Source organism: Epinephelus lanceolatus, chromosome 14 (assembly GCF_041903045.1).
Source record: "Epinephelus lanceolatus isolate andai-2023 chromosome 14, ASM4190304v1, whole genome shotgun sequence".
Classification (NCBI taxonomy): Eukaryota; Metazoa; Chordata; class Actinopteri; order Perciformes; family Serranidae; genus Epinephelus; species Epinephelus lanceolatus.
This window is the reverse complement of record NC_135747.1, coordinates 39,064,257-39,089,539: the sequence shown is the minus strand read 5'-3', so window position 1 is coordinate 39,089,539 and position 25,283 is coordinate 39,064,257. Positions and strand designations below refer to the sequence as shown.

The 25,283-nt window shown below is 38.7% G+C and overlaps 1 protein-coding gene across 1 annotated transcript; it reads left to right on the top strand.

The window, feature by feature from the left end:
- The first annotated feature begins 2,687 nt into the window (after window positions 1-2,687).
- Window positions 2,688-22,566, top strand: lcp1 (lymphocyte cytosolic protein 1 (L-plastin)). Its single transcript, XM_033617504.2, has 16 exons — window positions 2,688-2,816; window positions 9,888-9,969; window positions 10,794-10,942; window positions 11,887-12,010; window positions 12,136-12,268; window positions 13,001-13,082; window positions 13,278-13,443; window positions 13,540-13,682; window positions 13,938-14,033; window positions 14,599-14,794; window positions 15,012-15,090; window positions 15,241-15,355; window positions 16,856-16,989; window positions 17,100-17,220; window positions 17,574-17,698; window positions 22,016-22,566. The coding sequence occupies exons 2-16, from the start codon at window positions 9,903-9,905 to the stop codon at window positions 22,146-22,148; spliced, it is 1,863 nt and encodes a 620-aa protein (XP_033473395.2). The 5' UTR covers window positions 2,688-2,816; window positions 9,888-9,902; the 3' UTR covers window positions 22,149-22,566.
- The last annotated feature ends 2,717 nt before the right edge of the window (window positions 22,567-25,283 follow it).

The following is a 25,283-nucleotide window of genomic DNA, read 5'->3' as shown; positions in this document are numbered from 1 at the left end:
GGTACCTCTGTGTGGCCAAAAGTAAGTGGACACCCCCTCTCCACATACCTCACTGTGTTTACGGTCTGTTCCACTAATATTAGTATCCTGCCCCACGACAGACAGGTGCATGTCTTAGGTGTCTAAAACATGCACCTGTCTGTCTTCCCCTCTGTTTTTGTCTCCTTCATCTGTCTGTCTGTCCCTCCAGTGTGTCTCTCTTCACCCATCTGCCTTTCTTACTAACTTACCTGTCTGTCCTTGGACTACCTGTTAACATACCTGTCTGTCCCTGGACTACCTGTTAACTTACCTGTCTGTCCCTGGACTACCTGTTAACTTACCTGTCTGTCCCTGGACTACCTGTTAACATACCTGTCTGTCCCTGGACTACCTGTTAACATACCTGTCTGTCCCTGGACTACGTGTTAACTTACCTGTCTTTTTACTAGTATGTCCTCATATCTACCTGTCTGTCTCTCTATTTTCCTTTCTTGTCTGGCATATCAAACTACCTGTCTACCTGACTACTACTCTTTTCTGCCTGTCTGTTTCTGTGTCTGTCTGTCTTCCCTCCCCCTTTTTCCACCAGCCTGTTTCTACCTATTGGTATTTCAACCTACCTGTCTGTCTCTCTAAACACCTGTCTGTCTTTCTACATACCTGATTGTCTCTCTAAACACCTGTCTGTCTCTCTACATACCTGATTGTCTCATTAAACACCTGTCTGTCTCTCTACATACCTGATTGTCTCTCTAAACACCTGTCTGTCTCTCTACATACCTGATTGTCTCATTAAACACAAGTCTGTCTCTCTAAACACCTGTCTGTCTCTCTGAACACCTGTCTGTCTCTATACATACCTGATTGTCTCATTAAACACCTGTCTGTCTCTCTAAACACCTGTCTGTCTCTCTACATACCTGATTGTCTCATTAAACACCTGTCTGTCTCTCTAAACACCTGTCTGTCTCTCTACATACCTGATTGTCTCATTAAACATCTGTTTGTCTCTCTAAACACCTGTCTGTCTCTCTACATACCTGATTGTCTTTCTAAACACCTGTCTGTCTCTCTACATACGTGATTGTCTCGTTAAACACCTGTTTGTCTCTCTAAACACCTGTCTGTCTCTCTACATGCCTGATTGTCTCTCTAAACACCTGTCTGTCTCTCTACATACCTGTCTGTCTCTCTGAACACCTGTCTGTCTCTCTAAACACCTGTCTGTCTCTCTAAACACCTGATTGTCTTTCTAAACACCTGTCTGTCTCTCTACATACGTGATTGTCTCTCTAAACACCTGTCTGTCTCTCTTAACACCTGTCTGTCTCTCTACATACCTGATTGTCTCTCTAAACACCTGTCTGTCTCTCTACATGCCTGATTGTCTCTCTAAACACCTGTCTGTCTCTCTACATACGTGATTGTCTCTCTAAACACCTGTCTGTCTCTCTAAACACCTGTCTGTCTCTCTACATGTCTGATTGTCTCTCTAAACACCTGTCTGTCTCTCTACATGCCTGATTGTCTCTCTAAACACCTGTCTGTCTCTCTACATACCTGTCTCTCTCTCTGAAAACCTGTCTGTCTCTCTAAACACCTGTCTGTCTCTCTGAACACCTGTCTGTCTCTCTAAACACCTGTCTGTCTCTCTACATACGTGATTGTCTCGTTAAACACCTGTCTGTCTCTCTAAACACCTGTCTGTCTCTCTATATGCCTGATTGTCTCTCTAAACACCTGTCTGTCTCTCTACATACGTGATTGTCTCTCTAAACACCTGTCTGTCTCTCTAAACACCTGTCTGTCTCTCTACATACCTGATTGTCTCTCTAAACACCTGTCTGTCTCTCTACATGCCTGATTGTCTCTCTAAACACCTGTCTGTCTCTCTACATACGTGATTGTCTCTCTAAACACCTGTCTGTCTCTCTAAACACCTGTCTGTCTCTCTACATGTCTGATTGGTCATCTATACACCTGTCTGTCTCTCTACATACCTGATTGTCTCTCTAAACACCTGTCTGTCTCTCTACATACCTGATTGTCTCTCTAAACACCTGTCTGTCTCTCTACATACCTGATTGTCTCTCTAAACACCTGTCTGTCTCTCTACATACCTGATTGTCTCGTTAAATATCTCTCTGTCTCTCTAAACACCTGTCTGCCTCGTTAAACACCTGTCTGTCTCTATTGCTTCTGCACCTACCTTAATTTTGCAAAAATGCCTAACAGGATAAAGTGATGAAGTGATGATGTCTTATACCTAAAAGGTCAAAGGTCAGCTTTACTGTGACATCATAATGTTCTGCAAAATCACATTTCCAGCCATTAGTTAACATCATATTTGAGGAACAGAAGGGCAGACATTCTCTTCAGATTCTTCACATGGAATAATAATAATAATAAATGGAGCAGGGTCCTTGCACCGAAATACTTTAGTTTAATTGACAGTTGATCAGATTTCTGAAGTGGTCTCAGTCTCCACCTTGTTCTGCATGTGACAGAAATTTAACTGAAGCTCTCCGTCCTGTGACACCTGAATCTCCCTGACGGTGCTCTGAATCTTGTAAAACACGTCTCCAACATCCAGAACCTGGCACTGGGGGTCACCTTGACTCGCAGCCAGCGTGCATTGCCATATAAAGACAAAACGCCTTTCATTCCTGTTTCTGAAGTGTTGCATGTCACTTCCTTCCTCGTAGATTTGAATAGATGCGTTGTCGACTCAGTGCGCTGCCTGTCAAGCAGTGAGCAGCACAGCAGCCAGACGGAGCAGAGACTGATCACCCTCCACGCCTAGAGATCACCAGCCGTCTCACCTCACCTCTCAGGTAACCAAACATGACATCAGGTGGCCTTGGGTCCATGCAGGTGTTCCTGAAGGCATCACTGTGAGCTGAGAGACACTCGAGAGGATTTCTATTTAATGCTGTTTGTTTGTGTGAAAATGGAAAGGCAGAAAAGACCAATAGAGGAAGACATGTGTTCGTTTTCTCATGTTTTTGCATATTGCACACATTTTCATAGTCCAGACCCCGAATGTTCATCACTGCAGTCCAGGTTTGTTCTCATGAACAATCCCACTTCATAAACAAACACACAGTAGCAACAGAAAACTAAACCTGCATCGCTCACGTTGTTTATAACTTTGTGCACGTTTTACACAAAAATCATTTCAAACCATTTTAAAGAGCTGAAAAGATTCAGAGCAGTCGGAGGCAGAGTGAGGCCTTCAGGGGAGAGGAAGGAGAAGTTGAACCACTGCAGCGAGCTGTAAAAGGAAGTTTGCGGTTAGCTCCACTTCAACTGCAAAAGAAAAAAAAATCCCTCCAGAAGCAGAAACTCATGTCAGCTCAGGCCTCCGAGTTTCATCAGGCTTTTACTCTTTATGTTGGATAATGCCGTGGATTTAGTTAATGACACGTGTGAGGCATGCTGATGAGGCTCAGCACATGCAAATCTGCTTTACGCACGCCACGCTGCTCACAGGCGGCCCTGTTTTAGTGTCTTAACGTGATTCAGAAATGTAGTGACAGCCAGCGTTGGAAAGTACCTAAGTACATTTACAAAAGTGCTGCAGTTAAAGTCAGGTTTTTACTTCTACTTTCTGCCACTTTGTACCTCAGTCTAATTCATATCAGATGGAAATATACTTTTTACTCCACATTTATCTGACAGCTGCATTCAGTATTTATCTCACAGATTGTTCCTACAATACTTAATTTAATCTCATAAAGTATTTCTTGATGTACTTCTTTAGTAATAATACTTGTGTATGTTTACTGAGGTGCAATAACTCTAGACTTTTCCTTGTGATGGAGTATTTTTGGTATTGCAGAAGTGTAGACTCGAGTCACATGACCTGAACTAGAGTCATTAAAACCATTTAGTTGATCAGATTGATAGATTCTTAAAGATGGATTCACATCACTGTCTGTGTCTGCTCCTCAGTAACTCACTGTGGGAGAGAATTTGCATGAAGTGAAGTTGTGTCTTTGTGGTTGTGACAGTTTATTTCCATTAAAAAAAAATTCACGCTTTTAGTGATCACAGTTAATCTTTCATGTCTAAACAGACCAAAGGATCTGTTTGTTTTGTCAGTTTGAAACCAGAAGTCCCCAAAAATTTATTTTGCAAGTTGCATTTTCAACTTTCTGTTTCGTTGTAGCTCCTTTAAAGCTCCAGTGTGTTGGATTTAGTGTGATATGTTGGCAGAAATGGAATATCATATAATAAGTGTTTTCTTTAGTGTATAATCACCTGAAAATAAGAATTTTTGTGTTTTCGCTACCTTAGAGTGAGCCGTTTCTACAGTAGCCCAAATGGGCCAAACCAAACACTGGCTCTAGACAGGGCCTTTCACTTTTGCAATTTCACATTTTCACGTTGGCCACCATAGATAGAGGCCTCTCTGTGATGAGCAGCGTCAGAGAAACACTAATTTGTAACATTAAAAAGCTTTATTCAGTGTTTCTAGAGGTTTAAATGACCTGGTTCACTTGTTTTGTAGAGGAGGAGACCTCTGTGGATTCAGCTCCTGGTAAAAACCTGAACAATGAACACTGGATGAATTCTAACCAGGAGAAGTTTCAGCTGGTTGCAGTCTGCAGTCCTCACCACTAGATACCACTTTATCACCCTAAATCAGTGGTTCCCAACTGGTGGGTCATGGGCCCATTTTGAATGGACCGCAACTTTATTTTTAAGTACAGTGAATTTTCAGCACTGAGTTTTTATTTTGAAGTGCCTGCCATAGAGTGAGTGACTAACAGACAGCTACTTAACAGAGACAGTAAACTAGCTTTACGACATGACCAAACACAAGTATGATGCTGAATAAATTAAACTGTGTGGACCTTGAACTAATGACTAAAGAGAAATCTGGACCCCGTGTCCAGTTGGTAGCCACTGGCCTAAATCTCACACAGTGTTCCTTTAAAATATCAGAGGTGGCTGATTTCTGTAAAACCTGAGTGGCTCCAGGCTGCAACCAACGATTAGTTTTGTTATTGACTAATATTCCAGTTATGTTAACCCCTTCAAATGTCTCATTTTGTCTGAAGTTTACAGTGTAAAAAAAGTCGAAAAAAAAACAGCAGCTCTTAAATTTAAGAAGCTGACACCAACAACTGTTTTTTATTTTTACCTAAGTTGTGACACAATTATTTAATCTGTCTTGTTTAATCAGAGCAAATGAGAATCTGGTTTGTTTTCTCAGTTTGAAAGCAGAAATCTCTAAACTTTATTTTGCAAGTTTCATTTCTAACATTAGACTTTCTGTTTCGTTGTAGCTCCTAAAAATATCAGAGGTGGCTGTGACAGAGTGGCTGTGGAGCTGCAACCAGTTATTCTTGTAACTGATTGATATCACAGTTTTTTGATTAACTGACTAATTGTTTAGTGTTTAAAACGCCCCCAAAAATGTAAAAACTGTCCTTTCAAATTTCCTCGAGCCTCTTCCTCTTGATGTGGTTTCTATGGACAAATAAGGTAAAAGTGCAGCAGTTTTGCACCTTAAAATGTCAGACTGAGTCATGTCACTAAAATCAGCTCAGATAGAGATGAAGAGAACTGAACGTTCATTTTAGGTGCTTGGTTTCATTTCTGCTTCTGCACCTCAGACAGGACAGAGCTGCAGGACTCACTGCAGACACGTGTCCCTGCAGTCAGAGCTGGGAGACACTAAATGTCTCTTAAAAACATCCTTAAAAAGGTGTCAGTGGTCTGTTTAAATTCAGGCTTCCTGCTTTCTTTTAAAGCTGAAACTGAGCTTTTAAATGTCCTAATAGTTCATGTGAGGGCAGAGCGAAGAGCAGAAGTAACGTCAGGGCTGATTTGTGATGCCACTGGACTTAAAGACTTGTTTTGTTCCCCAAACACAAAGATTAAAGAGATTATGTTATAAAGAAGTGTTCAGATAATGAGCTCATCATCTTCCTGATGACAGATATACTGCATCAGTCTGACAGCAGCCAATCAGGGCGCAGGAGCAGGAAGGAAAGTGTTTCAAATCATTGTTTGAATCCTCCATTTTATGCCTTATATCTCAACTATCTCAGCTTTTTTTGTAGCTATTATGTCTGATGTTACTGCGACCTACATGCTAACAGAGTGGCTTATTGTCACATCAGTTTACACATGGCAGATGCAAACACTTCGATTAATTGAGGATATTTCTCCATGAAGCTTCGATGCCCAAAAAATATTCAGGACAAACAGATATCTGATCTGACAGGACTAAATCAACACATAAAATCTTCACAGCTGTGGGCTGCTGTGGTTTGATCTTTGTCTGATGCATAAGAAATTTTCATATAGGAAATCAGTTATATTTTATCATTAAGGCTGAGCTGAGAACAAACAGGAAACAGTCGACTCAGCCTCAGCCTCAGCCTCCAGAATCTGCTGCAAGAAATCACACATTGCTGCATCTTGAACTAACGGACGTGATGCAACATGAATGTGTCAGATGTAGAAGCAGGTTGAAGACGAAACTGTTGCAGCTCAGCTTGTTTTCAGTTAGATTAAGACCTCATTGATTTGTTGATTGACAGACAGGTCTCTTAGGTCTCCTGACCAGGGCCCATCAGCTGTCCCCCGCTCTAGACGTGAAGTGGCGGCTCCACTTCTATGGATCTTTCTTCCATCAGGCGCATGGTCGTCAGTCTCCTTTGAAACTTTTAACAAACAGCTGAAGACGCTTATTTACAGTCAAAGTACAAAAACATCCCACTGTGAATTAATTTGAATTTTATTGTAAGTTATAAAATGGTCGGATGGTTTTGGCCCACCGGCCACAAGTTGAGTATTACTGGTCAACTGCTTGTTCCTTTGTGTGTCTCTTTGGGTCCTCAGTGACCTGTGTTTGCTCTGTGTTTTATAGTCTTTACTTTTACTTTCAATTTGTTGCCTTTGATTTTATTGATTGATTGTTTTATTGTTGGTCTGTTTTATTGTTTTATTGCGTTTTTAAAGCACTCTATGACTTTTATTTCTGTGAAAAGTGCTATATTTAAAAAAATGTTATTGTTATAATTATAACTTACAGTCCAGACATTCAGGAGGTTTTTACCAGGAGCTGAATTATCCGCAGATGACTCTTCTTCTCCAAAACAAACAGACTAGCTGATTTAAACCACTTAAAACACTGAAGCTGTTAAAAGATCAGTGTTTCTCTGACACTGCTTGACTCAGTGGAGACAGGTCACTAGCCTATCACCTAAAAAGAAGAAAAGTTTCTAATGCTTTTATTGCTGAGAGGCTGCTAACTATAGTGGCCAACACAAAAACACGAATGTCCCTATCAAGAGCCAGTGTTTGGTTTGTCCATTCTGGGCTACTGTAGAAACATGGTGGTGCAACATGGTGTTCTCCAGAGATGAGGACCTGCTCCCTGTGTAGATATAAACAGCTCATTCTAAGGTAACGAAAACACTATGATTCTTATTTTCAGGTGATTATACACTAAAGAAAATATACTCATTATATTCAATTTCCACCAATATATCCCCTAAATCCACACTGGAGCTTTTAGTCCTCATCTCCTCCACACTCTGATGGATAAATGGGTCAATATTATCTTATTGTAGATATATCCATAGCTGAGTTGACCAAAAATAATGACAGCATGGAGTTATCAAATATTTGTCAGCTAGTTCGTCTTTATAACAAATTAAGATAAAGTTTTATCTGCTCAGTAACACCTGAACATTGTTTCATGGATTTTTATTTCACTTACAGCTGTTTACACCTGGTAGCTTCTCATTTTGACACCAAAGGAGTGTAATGAACCGTTAAAGTTGCAGCCAGTGTGACTTTATACTTTTGTGGCAGAAAAGGAAGTGACATGTCACTCTACTCTCCTCTCATTGGTTCCACGGTCTACAGATGTGAAGTCTTTGAACTGTGAAGTAGGACAAATTACATGCACAGCTGCTTTTTTCACTGTTTGTTAGTTGGAGCTGTTTGAGTCTGTTCAGGTCGACCACAGTTTGATTCAGGTTTAATTATCCTCTGGTTTACTGTAGACGAGGGCAGACGAGGTAAAGACTTGGAGAAACACTATTTAATTTGTAATTAAGTTTGCAAGAAATTATAAATGAATTCTGAGTGATTGCTGCCTGGATCAAGTTCACTGATGGCATTTTGTCCAGAGAAGGTGTTTGTTTGTTGTTTCATGCAGAGGTGGTCAGGGTGAACGGTGGGTGTGAAAGCCGCAGGACTTTGACTGCAGAGACCACTGACCACATCCTGAGACCAGTGTGAAGTTTTCGTACATTTTAAGTAACAGAAGCACTTTAGATAACATCAGGGGAAAATGTGGTTTTGTTTAAATGTTCATTTTGAAAGACAAACTGTGTTTAGGTAGTTGCAAAGTGTTGCAACAATGTTTGTAAGAGATACTGTTTCCTTATGTGGACATAAAATCTACATTTCTTTTTCCTCATTTGATTGAACAGCACAGACCTGTCAGTATGTATGTTGTGCACATATATGACTTTATAGTGTCGTACTTCCTCTCCGCATACATCACCATCAGGGTACGTTTCTCTCTGAGCGGAGCAGGAAGTTGAATCACTCGTCTTAAAGGTTGAAGTCAGTCGTCGTCTTTGTGGTTTGAAGTGTAACACACAGCAAGTCTTTCTTAACGGCCTCCTCCATGTTCACATTTAACTCCATCTCCTAAAAAGGACACACACACACACACACACACACACACACACTGACAGTGAATCACCACAGACTGAAATAAAATGCCCTTTGTGTCATGTGATCACCTACTTCTCTGAATCGCTTCACTCTTCCTCATCTGCAGCTTTGTCTTTTCTGCAGACTCAAAACCTTCACATTAGAACACATAATGTAGAAGTGTGGAAGTTAAAATCAATTTCTGAACCTCAAATTACCTGCAGTGCCTCCTTCAGAAGCTTTAAAGGAATAGTTCAACATTTTGGGAGCGTATCATAAAACTTCAATTATTAGCCCGGGCTATTATTTGCTTAAACCACTGAACTAAACCGGCCTATATTTGAGACAGGCCTTTAATTCCTTCCACACAAAACTGATCTCCACAAAGTTTTGTTTTGTTTTATATTTGAAGTTTTATGGTATTTGCTTTCTTGTGGAGATGCAAAGATTGATACCACACATGAAGCTACAGCAGCCCGTTAGCTTAGCTTAGCATAAAGACTAGAAACAGCCGTCCTGGTTCTGTACGAATGAAATGAAATCCACCTGCCATTCTCCTCGAAATCTCACTGATTAACATGTAATATCTCCAGAGGATGCTTTGTGTCTCCGGGTGTGGTGGAGTTTTCCTGCACGTGTTTATAGTAGTATAAATCTGGAGCTGTGTGACGTCCGATAAATGTCCTCGAGTGATGTCACTTGAGTCAGCGTCGGTTGAAGACGACAAGTTTGAAAAGTAAAAAAAATCTGGAGGTGTGGAGTTAGAAAGAAGTGTGATTGCCAGACCTCTGCTGCTAACAACATTAACACACAAACAGAACTGTTGGTGAATGAGCTGCATTATGGGTAATGTAGGCGTAAGGTTGTGACAAGTTTTGATTGGGTGGAATAACAAATAGTTTATCTCTGATTCTGCTGCGTCGATTTTACTCATTTTTAAGGTCAATAGTGTGTGTGCATCTGTCATCAGACACCTGTGGGACCAGCAGATCTTATTACAGTACACACAAAGAAATGCTTCTCTGTCCGACAGGAAGTTCAGCAGCAGCAGCAGCAGGAAGTTGAAGGCAGGCAGAAGTGAGAACTGTGAGCAGTTTTCATCACAACATCAGGAGATCCTAACTTCCTCCTGCTCTGCTCTGCCGCACACGTCTGCCAACCGGTCCTGCAGGTTCTCACTTTACATTTAAGGATGTTTCTGTGCTCTGTCTCAGTTTCAGGTTCCCAATATGGCCGCCCCAACGCCGATCTCTGCGGAGGAGCTAGAGGAACTCAGAGAAGCTTTCGCCAAAATTGGTAAGTGAACCAGCTGTCAGTGGTTTCTGTCATTTCCTCTTTGGATTTTGATTCAGAGTCTGGTGCCCCAAAAACATGTCACACTTTGGATGTTTTTGATTCGACCTTTTCTGGAACAAGTTTATATTTCTGGAATTGTGTCAGTTTGTTTTTTGCATCACCCTGATCTTTATAATTATTGTTTATTTTTTATTTTATTTCGTACTGCAGCTGCTGCACAACAGTTTCCCTCTGGATAAATAAAATTATTTATCAATTCTTTGTACTTGATACTGGGAAGTTTTGCACTTCCTGCACACAAACAGATGTGTTTTTATGTATTTCTTATATTTTTTCATATTTTCTTTTGTAAATTTTTGTTAATTATGTTTCTGTTACACTGTGTTTGTTATGCACCAAATCACAGAGACAACTTCCTTCTTTTTGCAAAGCTACTGGGTTAGATGTGACATTTTCTCCATTTTGCTTAAATAAGTCCAAACCAGTCTGCCCTATCTGAGTAATGAAGATTTAAATTGCCAGGAAATATTTTAAACAATTATTTAAACTTTCTTAAAACTATATATTATTAATTGTTTTCAGAATTTTACATCTAAAAACACCAAACTAAAGGAGAAAAAAAAACAGAAATTATTTTGTGACGCAGCAGAGTTCATTCATCTGAGTGAAGTCTGTGTAATTTAACATATTTGGTGTTTTAAACATGAGAGTAAGTCTCTCCAGCAATTAGCAAGAAAAAAACATTACATTTTTGTGTCGATCCTGAATGAAAATGGTGTTAAAGTTTCCTGTTTTTGACCTCTGACCTCTCTGTCCTCCACCAGATGTGGACAACAATGGATTCATCAGTAAAGACGAGCTCACGGAGCTTTTCAGAGCTGCTAACCTGCCGCTGCCGGGATACAAGATCCGAGAGATCATCCAGGAGCTGACCAAGACCAGTGACCAGCTCACCTTCGATGAGTTCACTCAGGTATGTCTGCAGGTCAAAGGTCAGACAGAGAGCTTCACAGTGTGAACAGAACATACAGTGTTTTGTTCACAGGCAGGATGAAGCTGTTTCCTCCAAATGAAAAAAGACGTTCATACTGTCAAACTATCAAATTTAAACAAGTAGATTTTAGTTTAATTATTATAAACATAATAAAGAAATCTGACTGACTGTTAATAAAAATATAGACTGCTGTAGAGATTAATGACGCCAGATTTAATATATTAGAATGTAGTTTTATCTGAAGCAAAGACAGAATATTGCCCACTAATGGTGACTCATTGTGCTCACATCTCCAGTTTATTTTATTAAACTTTATTTCAGCTTTATTTATTTTTTTAACACCTTTCATACAGACATGCAGCCCAAACTCAACTGAAATAACACAGACAAATAAATAAATAAATAACCAATAAATACAAATTTACAAGAGTAAAAACGACAAAATAACGTGTTAAAAATCAGTTAGGTCAAAATAAAATAAATGGGAAAAAAAGAAAAAGAAATTTTGCGAGACTAAAAATTCAGAATTTAATTTTGAAAAATGTAATCAATTCATATCAATCAATAAAATAAAATTAAACAAAATAAATAAACAATAAATATTAAATCATGCAAGTCAAAAAATTACAACAATAAAATGTTAAAGATCAATAAATGTAAAGTCAATGAAATAAAAAATATGATTTTTCAAGACAAAGAAATACAACAATAAAATGATAAAAATCAATAAAGAAAAACCCAGGGATAAAAAAAAAAGAAAAGAAGCAAAAACCAATGAATAAAATGAATGTATTACTTTGAATAATTGCATGTAATGAATATTTGTAAACTCACTGTTTTTCACTCGCTGTACTTTTTGAAGTTGAACATATTTCCTTTGTCATGAATAGATAATATTTTCCTTATTGTGTATTGTGTGTCAGATCGTTCACGGGCTGAAGAGCAGCGAGGTGGCGAAGACCTTCAGGAAGGCAATCAATAAAAAGGAGGGAATCTGTAACGTGGCGGGAACCTCAGAGCAGTCCGGCACTCAGCACTCATACTCAGGTATCTCAGAGTTCAACATTAAACCCTGTGCCGGGGTTTTAGAGGTTGTTTTTCGGGAGGTTAAAATTATAGAGACTTGTTGATTTTCTCTCTGTGATCTGACATGGGATTTCTTCCCCCTGCAGAGGAGGAGAAGGTGGCCTTTGTGAACTGGATCAACAAAGCTCTGGAGAAGGATGCCGACTGTAAACACGTCCTGCCAATGGATCCCAACAGCAACGACCTGTTCACTGCCATGGGAGACGGCATCGTCCTCTGGTACCTGAAGAAAAGCTCTACCTTTTAATAGAGCAGTAGTTTGACATTTTGGGAACAGGGTTCTCACGGTCATGGAAAACCTGGAAAAGTCATGACATTTTGTTGTGTGTAATGACAATAATTGTTACAGTAATCTTTAACCTTCATGAAACGTCACCTAACAACAAATTTATTTTCTGTAAGTTAGCTGTTGACATAACGTCGCTCTAATATGCGTCAACGTAGGGCTGCATGATACAACGTTTCAACGTGGACTTCTCCTTCATGACCAGTTATGAGTATGTGAGGTAGTGTGGTGGCATTTGCTACAGGAAGTGAGACTCTCCTGTGAATGTGTAGAAAGTAGTGTAGGAGGAGTCCCATACAAAGGCAGCGTCCCTGCCACAGCGACCACAGGCTCAATTCTAACCTGCAGCCCCCTACTGAATGCATGTCCTTGAAAGGTCGTGGACAAGTTTTGACATTTTTGCCATGAAACTGAGTGAGAGAGAGCTCTGTGAAAATCTGATTTTCTCTTTCTCTTGCAGAGTCACATGGTCCCTAATTGTTGAATTCATTTTTCATGCAAAACCGTGATATTTCCTGCTTCTCAAATGTGAGGCTTTGCTGCTCTATTTGGTCTCACATGAGAGTGAATTAATTGGTTGCACCAAACTGTTCCTGTAAAGTATGTCACAGGTTTTGTTTTGTTCTTTATATGTGTCGTAACTGTTAAATGTTGTCTCCTGTTAGTAAGATGATCAACCTGTCTGTCCCCGACACCATCGACGAGAGAACCATCAACAAGAAGAAGCTCACACCTTTCACCATCCAGGTGAGACAGGAAGTGTCAGATTCTGTCTGATCACTCTACGGGCATTTCCCAAACCACCTCCTACACCCTCTCCCCCACACACTGTCACCACACTGAGTGCTGTCACAAACCAACTAGTGAGGACCACAAACATGTTTGTAGTTGACCTCACTGTGAGTGTGTTTACATCTTGTGTTGTGTCGTCTGGTCTAACAGGAGAATCTGAACCTGGCTCTGAACTCATCATCAGCCATCGGCTGTCACGTGGTGAACATCGGAGCTGAGGACCTGAAGGAGGGCAGGCAGCACCTGGTCCTGGGTCTGCTGTGGCAGGTCATCAAGATCGGACTGTTCGCCGACATCGAGCTCAGCAGGAACGAAGGTGTGTGTGTGTGTTTAAACCAAGGATGTTTCTAATATGATGTGTAAGTTCAATGTGTCATATTGGTTTTAAATGTGTGTGTGTGTGTGTGTGCAGCTCTGGTGGCTCTGCTTCGTGATGGAGAGAGTCTGGAGGATCTGATGAAACTCTCCCCTGAGGAGCTGCTGCTGCGTTGGGCCAACTATCACCTGGAGGAGGCTGGCTGTGGCAAGATCAACAACTTCAGCTCCGACATCAAGGTGAACACACACACACACACACACCCATGCATGTAAACACGCTGACCAACAAACAGTGATGTTAAAAGAACTTTGGTTGTTGATGTGAGAACAGAAACATGTGTTCAGTCAAAGAAAAGATGATTCACAGTGACAAAACTAATAATGCGGCTTTTCTATCTGCAAAACAATTTAAAAAACGACATATTAATATGTTTATTATTTCCTCTGTTAAAGGCCAAATCTCTTGACTCTGCAGTTGTTTGTGTGTTTCAGGACTCCAAGGCGTACTACAACATCCTGAACCAGGTGGCGCCCAAAGGAGACGAGGAGGGGGTCCCCCCCATCGCCATCGACATGACAGGAATCAGGGTGAGATGCTCCCACAACTTTTATTGAACAGCTCTAATTTGAAAGCTTGGGAGATGTGGTCGTTTAATTAGTCCTTTATTTTACCTTTTATTTTATGTTTATGTCGAGGCTCTGAGGACAGAGAGGGATCGTGTGTTATAGGAATAAAGTAGGGATGCACGATATCATCGGCACGTCATCGGTGTCCACCAATATCTGCTTTAAAATGAACTATAAGAATCAGCCAACATGCTTTTTCTTATTTTGCACAATGAGTGAATATTACATACACTGAAAAGTATTGTATTTCATGTCTCCATCTGGTGGTGGGCCGTCATGATAAAAGTATTTATGCATAACATGATGTTAATTCCACTACAGAAGAGACTTGATGATCACTAACATTAACTGGGGAAAAAAGTGGATATATCAATATCGGTTATTGACCGAATGAGCTGTTATATATTGGCATATCCAATATTAATCCTCTTGCTTCTTATAATTCTTTATCTTTTACATCAGAGTGACAGATCAATAAAGTATTTCTGATTCTGATTCTGACGTCGTCCTCGTCGTCTCTCTGCAGGAGAAAGACGACTTGAAGCGGGCCGAGTGCATGCTGGATCAGGCCGACCGGCTCGGCTGCAGACAGTTCGTCATGCCCACAGACGTCATCCGTGGCAACCCCAAACTGAACTTGGCTTTTGTCGCCAATCTGTTCAACAAGTACCCCGCTCTGAAGAAACCCGAGAACCAGGACATCGACTGGAGCTCCATCGAAGGTGGATGAAACTTTCTTCTTCTTTCTTTCTCACTCCAAAACCTCTTTATAAAATATTTTTCTTTGAGATGTCGACAAGAAAGTTTTTCCTGCATTGGCTTTATTATCTTTTCAAATAACTTCAGGTAACAAAGCAGCAGGTGTGTTCTCATCAGTGTGAGGGAGAGTATCAGAAGCACACAGATTATAAAAACTTCCTGTTGATGTTTTTCCTCCAGGTGAGACCAGAGAGGAGCGAACCTTCAGGAACTGGATGAACTCTCTGGGCGTCAACCCTCGTGTCAACCACCTCTATGCGTAAGAACGCTCTTCTTCTTCTTTTCCTTCTTATCTGGCTTTTATTTTACCTGCTTCACACTTCATGATAATGTGGAGCCTCATGCACCAATAATGATCCTGATGGTGGCGCTACAGGACAGGTTATAACGTGAACTGCGTGTGTTACAGAGACATTGACGACGCCCTGGTGATCTTCCAGCTGTACGAGAAGATCAAGGTACCAGTGGACTGGGACAAAGTCAACAAGCCTCCCTACCCCAAACTGGGCAGCAACATGAAGAAGGTACGACAGAAGAGTTCATGTCTGTGTCATGCGTCAACATCGTGAATGAGGCAGAGTTTTTTTCCACTGTTTAATAAATGTATAATTTTTTAAGAGTTTATTATTATCAAAAATGACAGAATACAACAAATTGTGCCAAAAACATGGCAACATAAATGAATCGGGGATCACTCTTGTTTTTTATTTTACTCTGAGGGTTAAATGAGACAGTTTGTGTCATTCTTGTTCAAACAAAATCTCAAGAACACCTTGAGGGAGTATTTTCAAATTTGGCACAAACATCCACTTTGAGTCAAGGATGAACTGATGACTGTAGATTTTGGTGGTCAAAGGTCAAAGTCATTGTGACCTTGTCTGTCACACTCATGAATCCAGTATCTCAAGAACAGCTTAAGGGACCTACTCTCGAGGTGATTTTTGTTCTGCAGTGTTAATTAACTGTTCATTGCTGATATGGCCATAAAGTTAAAAAACAAAACAAACAAAAATATTAATGATTATTGGTCAAAGGTCAAGGTCACTGTGACCGTGTGTTTATCTCATTCTTGTGAACATGATATCTCAAATGCAGATTTTTTTGAGGATGAACTGATTAGATTTTATTAGATTTTGTTGGTCAAAGGTCAAGGTCACTGTGACTTTATCTGTGTCATGAACACAATATCTCAAAAACACATTGAGGGATTTTTTTTTTTTTTTCAAATTTGACACTTACGTCCACTTTGAGTCAATGATGAACTGATTAGAATTTGGTGGTTGAAGGTCAAGGTCACTGTAACCTTGTGTCCATCTCAAGAAACTCTTGATGTTTTTTTTTCTTCAAATTAAGCACTAACATCCACTTTGAGTTCATGATGAATTAATGATTTTGGTGGTCAAAGGTCAAGGTCACTGTGAGCTTGTCTGTGGCATTCTCATGAGCACAATATGTAAAATACACTTTGAGGGATTATTTCTTTCAATTTATCCCAAACATCCACCTGGAGTCAAGGATGAATTGGTTAGAATTTAGTGGTCGAGGGCTGAAGTTCAAAGGTCACTGTGACCTCACAAAACATGTTTTTGTCCATAACTCAAGAATTCATACCGTAATCATGGCAACATTTCTCATGACACATCTCAGGAACAGAAGGGGAGACATGTGGTCAGCTGACACTAATATTGAAACTGTGCTAGAATTTATTTTAGTTTTGTCCAGCTGTGAGCACCATCCTCTTTGTGCACTGCATTGTGGGAGAATCGTGTCTGACAGCACACTCGAGAAATCAAACATATTTAGTTTGCCTACTTTTCATACTTAATTGTGTTGCTCTTCAGTTTTGAACACACAAACCTGCTTAGAATCAGTGTGTAGTTTGGATTTGGGACTGGCTGTGAGAGCAGAGACAAACTGTTTGTGTCGCTCTGTGAAAATCAACAAATACTCTCAGCAAATATTTCTTGTCCTTTGTGCAGATCAGCTCAGCTGTGACTGAAATATGACTCTTCTTTCTGTTCCAGCTGGAGAACTGTAACTACGCAATCGAGCTGGGAAAGAAGGAGGCCAAATTCTCTCTGGTGGGAATCGCAGGTCAGGACCTGAACGCTGGGAATCGAACCCTCACCCTCGCTCTGCTCTGGCAGCTCATGAGGAGGTAACAACTCTCCTGTGTTTACAACTTTTCATTCTAAAGTCTTTTTATTTAAATTTAATTTAAAGCTTTTATTTTGAAACCCCTCCTCTGACCGCTGTCTGTTCCCTCAGATACACACTGAACATCCTGGAGGACCTGGGCGATGGGCAGAAAGTAAACGACGACACCATTGTGTCCTGGGTCAACGACACGCTCACACAGGCCGGCAAACCAACCATCTCCAGCTTCAAGGTAACTGAGACACACGGAGGGTCAAAAATATGTATGGTATGGGTATGTTTGAAGGTTTTTGTTACCCAGAAATGATGTGACATGGTGTTGGGGCTACTCAGAGTTGAGGCTTTTGTGTTAAACCTCAGAATATGAACGTTTCATAAACCAAATCATATCAAAAACTATTTGGAAGCAAAATCATCCTGTACATTAGATCACATAATGTTCAAATTATAACTTTTTTTAATACTGTATTTACACAAGGATTTAGGTCACAGAATCTGCCTCCTGGACATATTGTATATACAGTTATATCCTCTAAGTATTGGTCAAAGAAATAGTTTGACTGTCAGTATGTATTGTGTGTGTAGGACGGATCCATCAGTAGCAGTATGCCAGTTCTGGACCTGATCGATGCCATCCAGCCTGGATCAATCAGATACGACCTGCTGAAGACAGAAGACCTGACTGAGGAGGAGAAGCTCAACAACGCAAAGTATGGACACATTTATTCACTGATTATTTCACATAATAATTAGTAACAAAAGAGAAATCAAAGAGAGAGATGGAGACAAAAAGTCATTGTGTAGTATACCAAATAAGTGTCATAGTTCTATATGTCATTAAAAATACATGCAAGATGTCATGGTACATGATGTCATAGAAATGTCATAATATAGTGTCAAAAAATTTGAATAACAACTCATAGTATAGTATCATTAATATTTATTTATTTTTGACGACATACTACACTATGACGTTTTTTCGTGATTTTTGACGACATGCTATACTATGACGTTTTTTCGTGATTTCTGACGACATACTATACTATGACGTTTTTTCGTGATTTCTGACGAAATACTATACTGACGTTTTTTCATGATTTTTGACGACATACAATACTTTGATGTTTTGTTGTGATCTTTGACGACATACTATACTATGATGTTTTTCACAGTTTTTGACGACATACTATACTATGACGTTTTTTCAGTATTTTGACGACATGCTATACTATGACTTTTTTTTTTTTACAATTTTTAATGACATACTATACTTGGATGTTTTTTCACGATTTTTGACGACATACTATACTATGACGTTTTTTTTTTTAAATTTTTGACAACATACTATGCGATGATTTTTTTTCGTGATTTTTGACGATATGGTATACTATGACGTTTTTTCACAATTTTTGACGACAAACTATACTATGACTTTTTTTCTTGATTTTTAATGACATGTTATACTATGACATTTTTCAAAATTTTTGACAACATAATATACTATGACGTTTTTTCGTGATTTTTGATGACATACTATACTTTGATGTTTTTTCACGATTTTTGAGGACATGCTATACTATGAAGTTTTTTCGTGAATTTTGATGACATACTATACTTTGACGTTTTTTCACAATTTTCACAATTTTTGACTATACTATGATGTTTTTTTCACAATTTTTGATGACATACTATACTGTTTTTTTCGCAATTTTTGACGACATACTATACTATGATGTTTTTTTTCACAATTTTTGACGACATACTACACTATGACTTTCTTTGTGATTTGTGACGACATACTATACTATGACGTTTTTTCTTGATTTTTAACGACATACTATACTACGACGTTTTGTCATGATTTTTGACGACATACTATACTATGACGTTTTTTCTTGATTTTTAACGACATACTATACTATGACGTTTTGTCATGATTTTTGACGACATACTATACTTTGACGTTTTTTCACATTTTTTGATGACATACTATACTATGACGTTTTTTCACAATTTTTGATGACATACTATACTATGACGTTTTTTCCGTGATTTTTGACGACATACTCTGTTTTTTTTACAATTTTCAATTACATATTATACTATGACGTTTTTTCACTTTTTGACGACATACTATACTATGTTTTTTCACTTTTTGACGACATACTATACTATGATGTTTTTTCGTGAATTTTGACAGCATACTATACTTTGACGTTTTTTCACAATTTTTGACTATACTATGTTTTTTTCACAATTTTTGACGACATACTATACTGTTTTTTTCACAATTTTTGACGACATACTATACTGTTTTTTTCGCAATTTTTGACGACATACTATACTATGATGTTTTTTTTCACAATTTTTGACGACATACTATACTATGACGTTTTTTCGTGATTTTTGATGACATACTATACTTTGATGTTTTTTCACGATTTTTGAGGACATGCTATACTATGAAGTTTTTTCGTGAATTTTGATGACATACTATACTTTGACGTTTTTTCACAATTTTCACAATTTTTGACTATGATGTTTTTTTCACAATTTTTGATGACATACTATACTGTTTTTTTCGCAATTTTTGACGACATACTATACTATGATGTTTTTTTTCACAATTTTTGACGACATACTACACTATGACTTTCTTTGTGATTTGTGACGACATACTATACTATGACGTTTTTTCTTGATTTTTAACGACATACTATACTACGACGTTTTGTCATGATTTTTGACGACATACTATACTATGACGTTTTTTCTTGATTTTTAACGACATACTATACTATGACGTTTTGTCATGATTTTTGACGACATACTATACTTTGACGTTTTTTCACATTTTTTGATGACATACTATACTATGACGTTTTTTCACAATTTTTGATGACATACTATACTATGACGTTTTTTCCGTGATTTTTGACGACATACTCTGTTTTTTTTACAATTTTCAATTACATATTATACTATGACGTTTTTTCACTTTTTGACGACATACTATACTATGTTTTTTCACTTTTTGACGACATACTATACTATGATGTTTTTTCGTGAATTTTGACAGCATACTATACTTTGACGTTTTTTCACAATTTTTGACTATACTATGTTTTTTTCACAATTTTTGACGACATACTATACTGTTTTTTTCACAATTTTTGACGACATACTATACTGTTTTTTTCGCAATTTTTGACGACATACTATACTATGATGTTTTTTTTCACAATTTTTGACGACATACTATACTATGACTTTCTTTGTGATTTGTGACAACATACTATACTATGTTTTTCCTTGATTTTTAACGATATACTATACTATGACGTTTTGTCATGATTTTTGACGACATACTATACTTTGACGTTTTTTCACATTTTTTGATGACATACTATACTATGACGTTTTTTCTTGATTTTTAACGATATACTATACTATGACGTTTTGTCATGATTTTTGACGACATACTATACTGACGTTTTGTCATGATTTTTGACGACATACAGTACAGGCCAAAAGTTTGGACACACCTTCTCATTCAATGCGTTTTCTTTATTTTCATGACTATTTACATTGTAGATTCTCACTGAAGGCATCAAAACTATGAATGAACACATGTGGAGTTATGTACTTAACAAAAAAAGGTGAAATAACTGAAAACATGTTTTATATTCTAGTTTCTTCAAAATAGCCACCCTTTGCTCTGATTACTGCTTTGCACACTCTTGGCATTCTCTCGATGAGCTTCAAGAGGTAGTCACCTGAAATGGTTTCCACTTCACAGGTGTGCCTTATCAGGGTTAATTAGTGGAATTTCTTGCTTTATCAATGGGGTTGGGACCACCATTGTGTTGTGCAGAAGTCTACTATACTATATGACGTTTTGTCATGATTTTTGACGACATGCTATACTATGACGTTTTTCTACAATTTTTGACAACTTATGACATAATATATGCCTTAATATAGGATGTCATGAAATGTCACGGTATAATATATCACAGTTTTTCATGAAAAATTGTCGTTGTTATAGTATGCCATTAAAAGTGATGCAATGAAAAATATCAGAAAAAAAAAATTAAGTTTTATAACCCGGCTCAACAGCTTCAACAAGGATTGGAGGCAAAACAAGTTTACAAAAGGGGAGAAGCAAATTTATTGACAAAAGTAATTATAAATAACAGAACAGTCATGGAGGTCAGTAATCAGTCATGTCATATGGGTGCATGGAAATATCTACAGTAATCCAAAACCACAGCAGCTGCGCCCACGATGGAAAAGAGAGAGACCTTTGAAGGGGGTGAGCTTTCATGTCATGAACCACATCCGGCCCAGGTGTGCCTCCTTAGGTTAATGACGACCCTCTGTCTTGATCCAGATCCTGTGAGAGAAAGAGCCAAAAAAGCAGGCCGAGGACACCTAGTGGAGCAGAGGGGTCATCACAATACTAAAATACATACATACATATTAAACATCGTATAATAGTATGGTATGTCGTCAAAAATCTGAAAAAATGGAATAGTATAGCATGTCGTCAAACTTTGTGAAAAAATGCCCAACTATAGTATGTCGTCAAAAATCACAAAACATCATACTATAGTATGTCGTCCAAAATCCTGAAAAAAAAAAAAAAGTCATAGTATATTATGTCGTCCAAAATCACGACAAAACATCATAGTATAGTATGTCGTCCAAAATCGTGAAAAAAAAAGTCATAGTATAGTATGTCGTCCAAAATCACGACAAAACATCATAGTATGTCGTCAAAAATCGTGAAAGAAAGTCAAAGTATAGTATGTCGTCAAAAATCACGACAAAAAGTCATAGTATAGTATGTCGACCAAAATCGTGAATAAAAAGTCACAGTTATGTCTTTAATTCAAAAGTCATGGTGTGAACGCCATAAAAGCCATAACAGTCAGAGCTTTTATGGTGTGAACGCCATAAAAGCCATAACAGTCAGAGAGAGATGTTTTTCTCACCACATGCTGTTTGTCATTATGTGTTTCCAGGTACGCCATCTCCATGGCGAGGAAGATTGGCGCCCGCGTGTACGCTCTTCCTGAGGACCTGGTGGAGGTCAAACCTAAGATGGTGATGACGGTGTTTGCCTGCCTGATGGCGCGCGGCATGAAGAGAGTCTAAAGACCACAGCAACCTAAAATACTGGATATGTGAAGTTTCCAACAGGGTTCAAGTTAAAACAGCGGTGACGTTTGAGAGCAGAGACACTGTAAAATGTACTTTGGTAAAACCACTGCAGTCTGTTAAAAATATTCATTCCTCTTATGTTTACCTTAGAAAACTTCAGGCTTTAAACTCAAACAGGACTTCCTGGAGCTTCACTCTACAAACATTTAAATAAAATAAATTCTCTGCAGCAGTAATGAAGGTTAATCATGATCAAGATGAAGGTTTTCACTCAGAGCTGCCATGTTCCTCTTGGTGTTTACTGTTTGTGTGCATTACCTGCTCAGGTTTTTCACTTGATCACAAACGTGTTCTAAATCATAAACTTTATGCCAAATGTTCACAACAAATAAACAGATTTTTGTATTAAAAATTGTGTCATCTGATTGTGTTTTTTGAGAGATTGTCCTGTAACAACCACATTACATCACTATCATTTAACTGGACAGATGTAAGTCTTGTCTGTGCTGCCCTCCGGTGGTTCAACATCTCACCTGGCTGCAGTCATGTACAGGTGTACTCCAGGACACTGTGACATCACTGTAGGGTGGTTACAGGTGCAGCCACAGACTGAAACTATGGAACGTGTAAGGGCTCTTAACGTTTGGACATTTGTATTAAGTCAAATTTGTTTAAACGGGTAAAAATCTATCATTTTAACATGCCACATGCCAGTTAAAATGACAGAAAATGTCCTGTTACATTTGGCATGTACAGATGGCAGACTTAAATTAGAGTACACTGGGCTGAGTGATTTAATTCTTTAATATCACATAAAAATGAACGGCTGAAGTTATTTGTTTTAGCACTACTACTTTATATCACCGATATTATGTCTGCTGCCGAACTTCAATTAAATGAGTCAGCAGTGACAAAAATGTTTAAACTGTTTCATTAGGCAGATGAGCGGAGCGTTAGCTGGTAACATGTTTATTCACTTTACATGGAGCTGAAATTAATACTGAATTAATTAATACAGTAATTAAATTGTTTGACTCATGTTACTGTCTGTTGAGTTGTAACAAATCATAAATCATATTTTAGGAGTTGATGTTTACTGTTAGTTAGCTCGGGCTCTTAAATTTAACAATATGCTAACGGAACAAGGCAAGTTAATCGCTAACATGCTTGGTTAAGAAAGAAACAAATGTTTTGAGACGTCTGTCAGAGACACCAGAGGTATGATCACATTACTGTCTGAGGTGTAACAGGAGGTGTGTTCAACGTTATATTTCCAAATTGTGTCAGAATACAGGATTAGCGTACCGTTAGCATACCGTTCAACACTGTTACAATACGAAAACACTGGTTCTGATTCAGCGCCAGAAGCCGTGCCTATAATTCACTCGAGGTGTCATGGGGGCGAGGAATAAGGTGGATACAGAGCTCGGTTTTCCTGAGTAAAACAACACGTTTGTGTTTAAGAATCATTGTGTATATAATTAATCCTGGATTGGTAACGCACATTACGGCCACAGTGGCTTTAAAGCTTCCAGAGAACATTTGCTCTCTTCAGTCACAAGTTCCTGACAGGACGCATGCCGTTATTTTGACAAGTAGGACACGTTCCTCGATCAGCATCTCACACCAACATTGCAATCAACCAATCGCAGCCCTCTGACATCATCAGTCTGCTTCTCCTGGGCTTCTTTCAGAATTCCTTTGTGCTTCTTCTACTATGCTACATTTCCCAAATTGGCGTTGGTTAGATTTAACAAAATCCTTACATGCTACTGCAGGGTTAGCAAATTAGCTTGCTAAGTGGGTAGAGTATGCTAACGAGTGAACTTGCCAATAAAACAGAATATCGTTCTTTAACAAACAGAAAGGATGATGTTATTTTTCAGTTGCAAATACCTGTGATCAACACACAGTCCCTCCTTTTTTATAACCTATAATAAGCTTTTGTTTTGTAAGATTGCAGCACTCATGTTGATCTAGCACCACATGGTCATGTTGACCCTGGATCATCGCCACATGGATTTAGGATAATTTGGCATCAACATAGCAGTGATGGTTCTGGATCAGTGTTAGCAATTCTAGTCAGGATCAGCATGGTCCAAGATTAACATAAAAAGTAGTGGAAAATCGTAGGTCTTTGCAACTGCAAAATTACATTTTACTTTTCGTGTTAGTGAACAATATTTTATTGGTAAACTTACTCGTTAGCATAGCCTTCCTAGCTAGCAAGCTAGCTCACTAACCCTTGAGCAGCACACTGATGATGTCAGAGGGCTGCGATTGGTTGATTGCGATGTTGGTCCAGGAACATGTAACATTTGGCAAAATCACATTGACAGAATTTATCCTCTCGCACAAAATGGGCTGTCCCAAAAACTGAAGTTGTATAGAAGAAAGGTGATAGGCATGTAGCCAAACGTACCCACTAACAGGAGCCCTCATTGGTCAATGCAATCGCTACGTCAAAAAGGGGCGGGTATGTTGGTGCCAATTAATGGCGTGGAAGCTTTAATGTTTTAAGTGTCTTAGAACATCAGCAATGTTCTTGTTAACAGGACATGTTCTGTCCTTTAAATGCGTATCTGACACGTCAAGACGTTCTATTTTTACCTGTTAATACACACACATCTGACTTATTAATACAAATGTCAAAATTGACGTTTGGAATACTTGAGCATTATTATTAAACTTTCTACCAGAAAGGGCCGAGAAACATGTTAATCTTCAGGAATAGTTCAACATGTTGGGACATTCACTCCCTCCATTCCTCTCTGACAGTCAGATGTTCAGATTGATTCGACTCATGTCTGTACAGTAAATATGAAGCTACAAACAGCAGCTGGTTAGCTTAGCTTAGCATACAGACTGCAAACAGGAGCAAACAGCTAGCCAGGCCGCCTCCATCAGTCTGAACATCTGACTTGGAACACGTCACCCTAAACGTCAATCTGATGTCGACATGTGAGAAAGTTTTCAGGTACTCACCGCAGCTGTCAGAGGTCTGTGTTCATGATGAGCGGATGGGAGCAGTGATTAGTTTCTTCCAGGTGTGAACATTAACAGCTGTTACAAACAGGAAGTGGACGACAGACCTGATTAAAAAACATTAATGAAATCACAACAACAAGA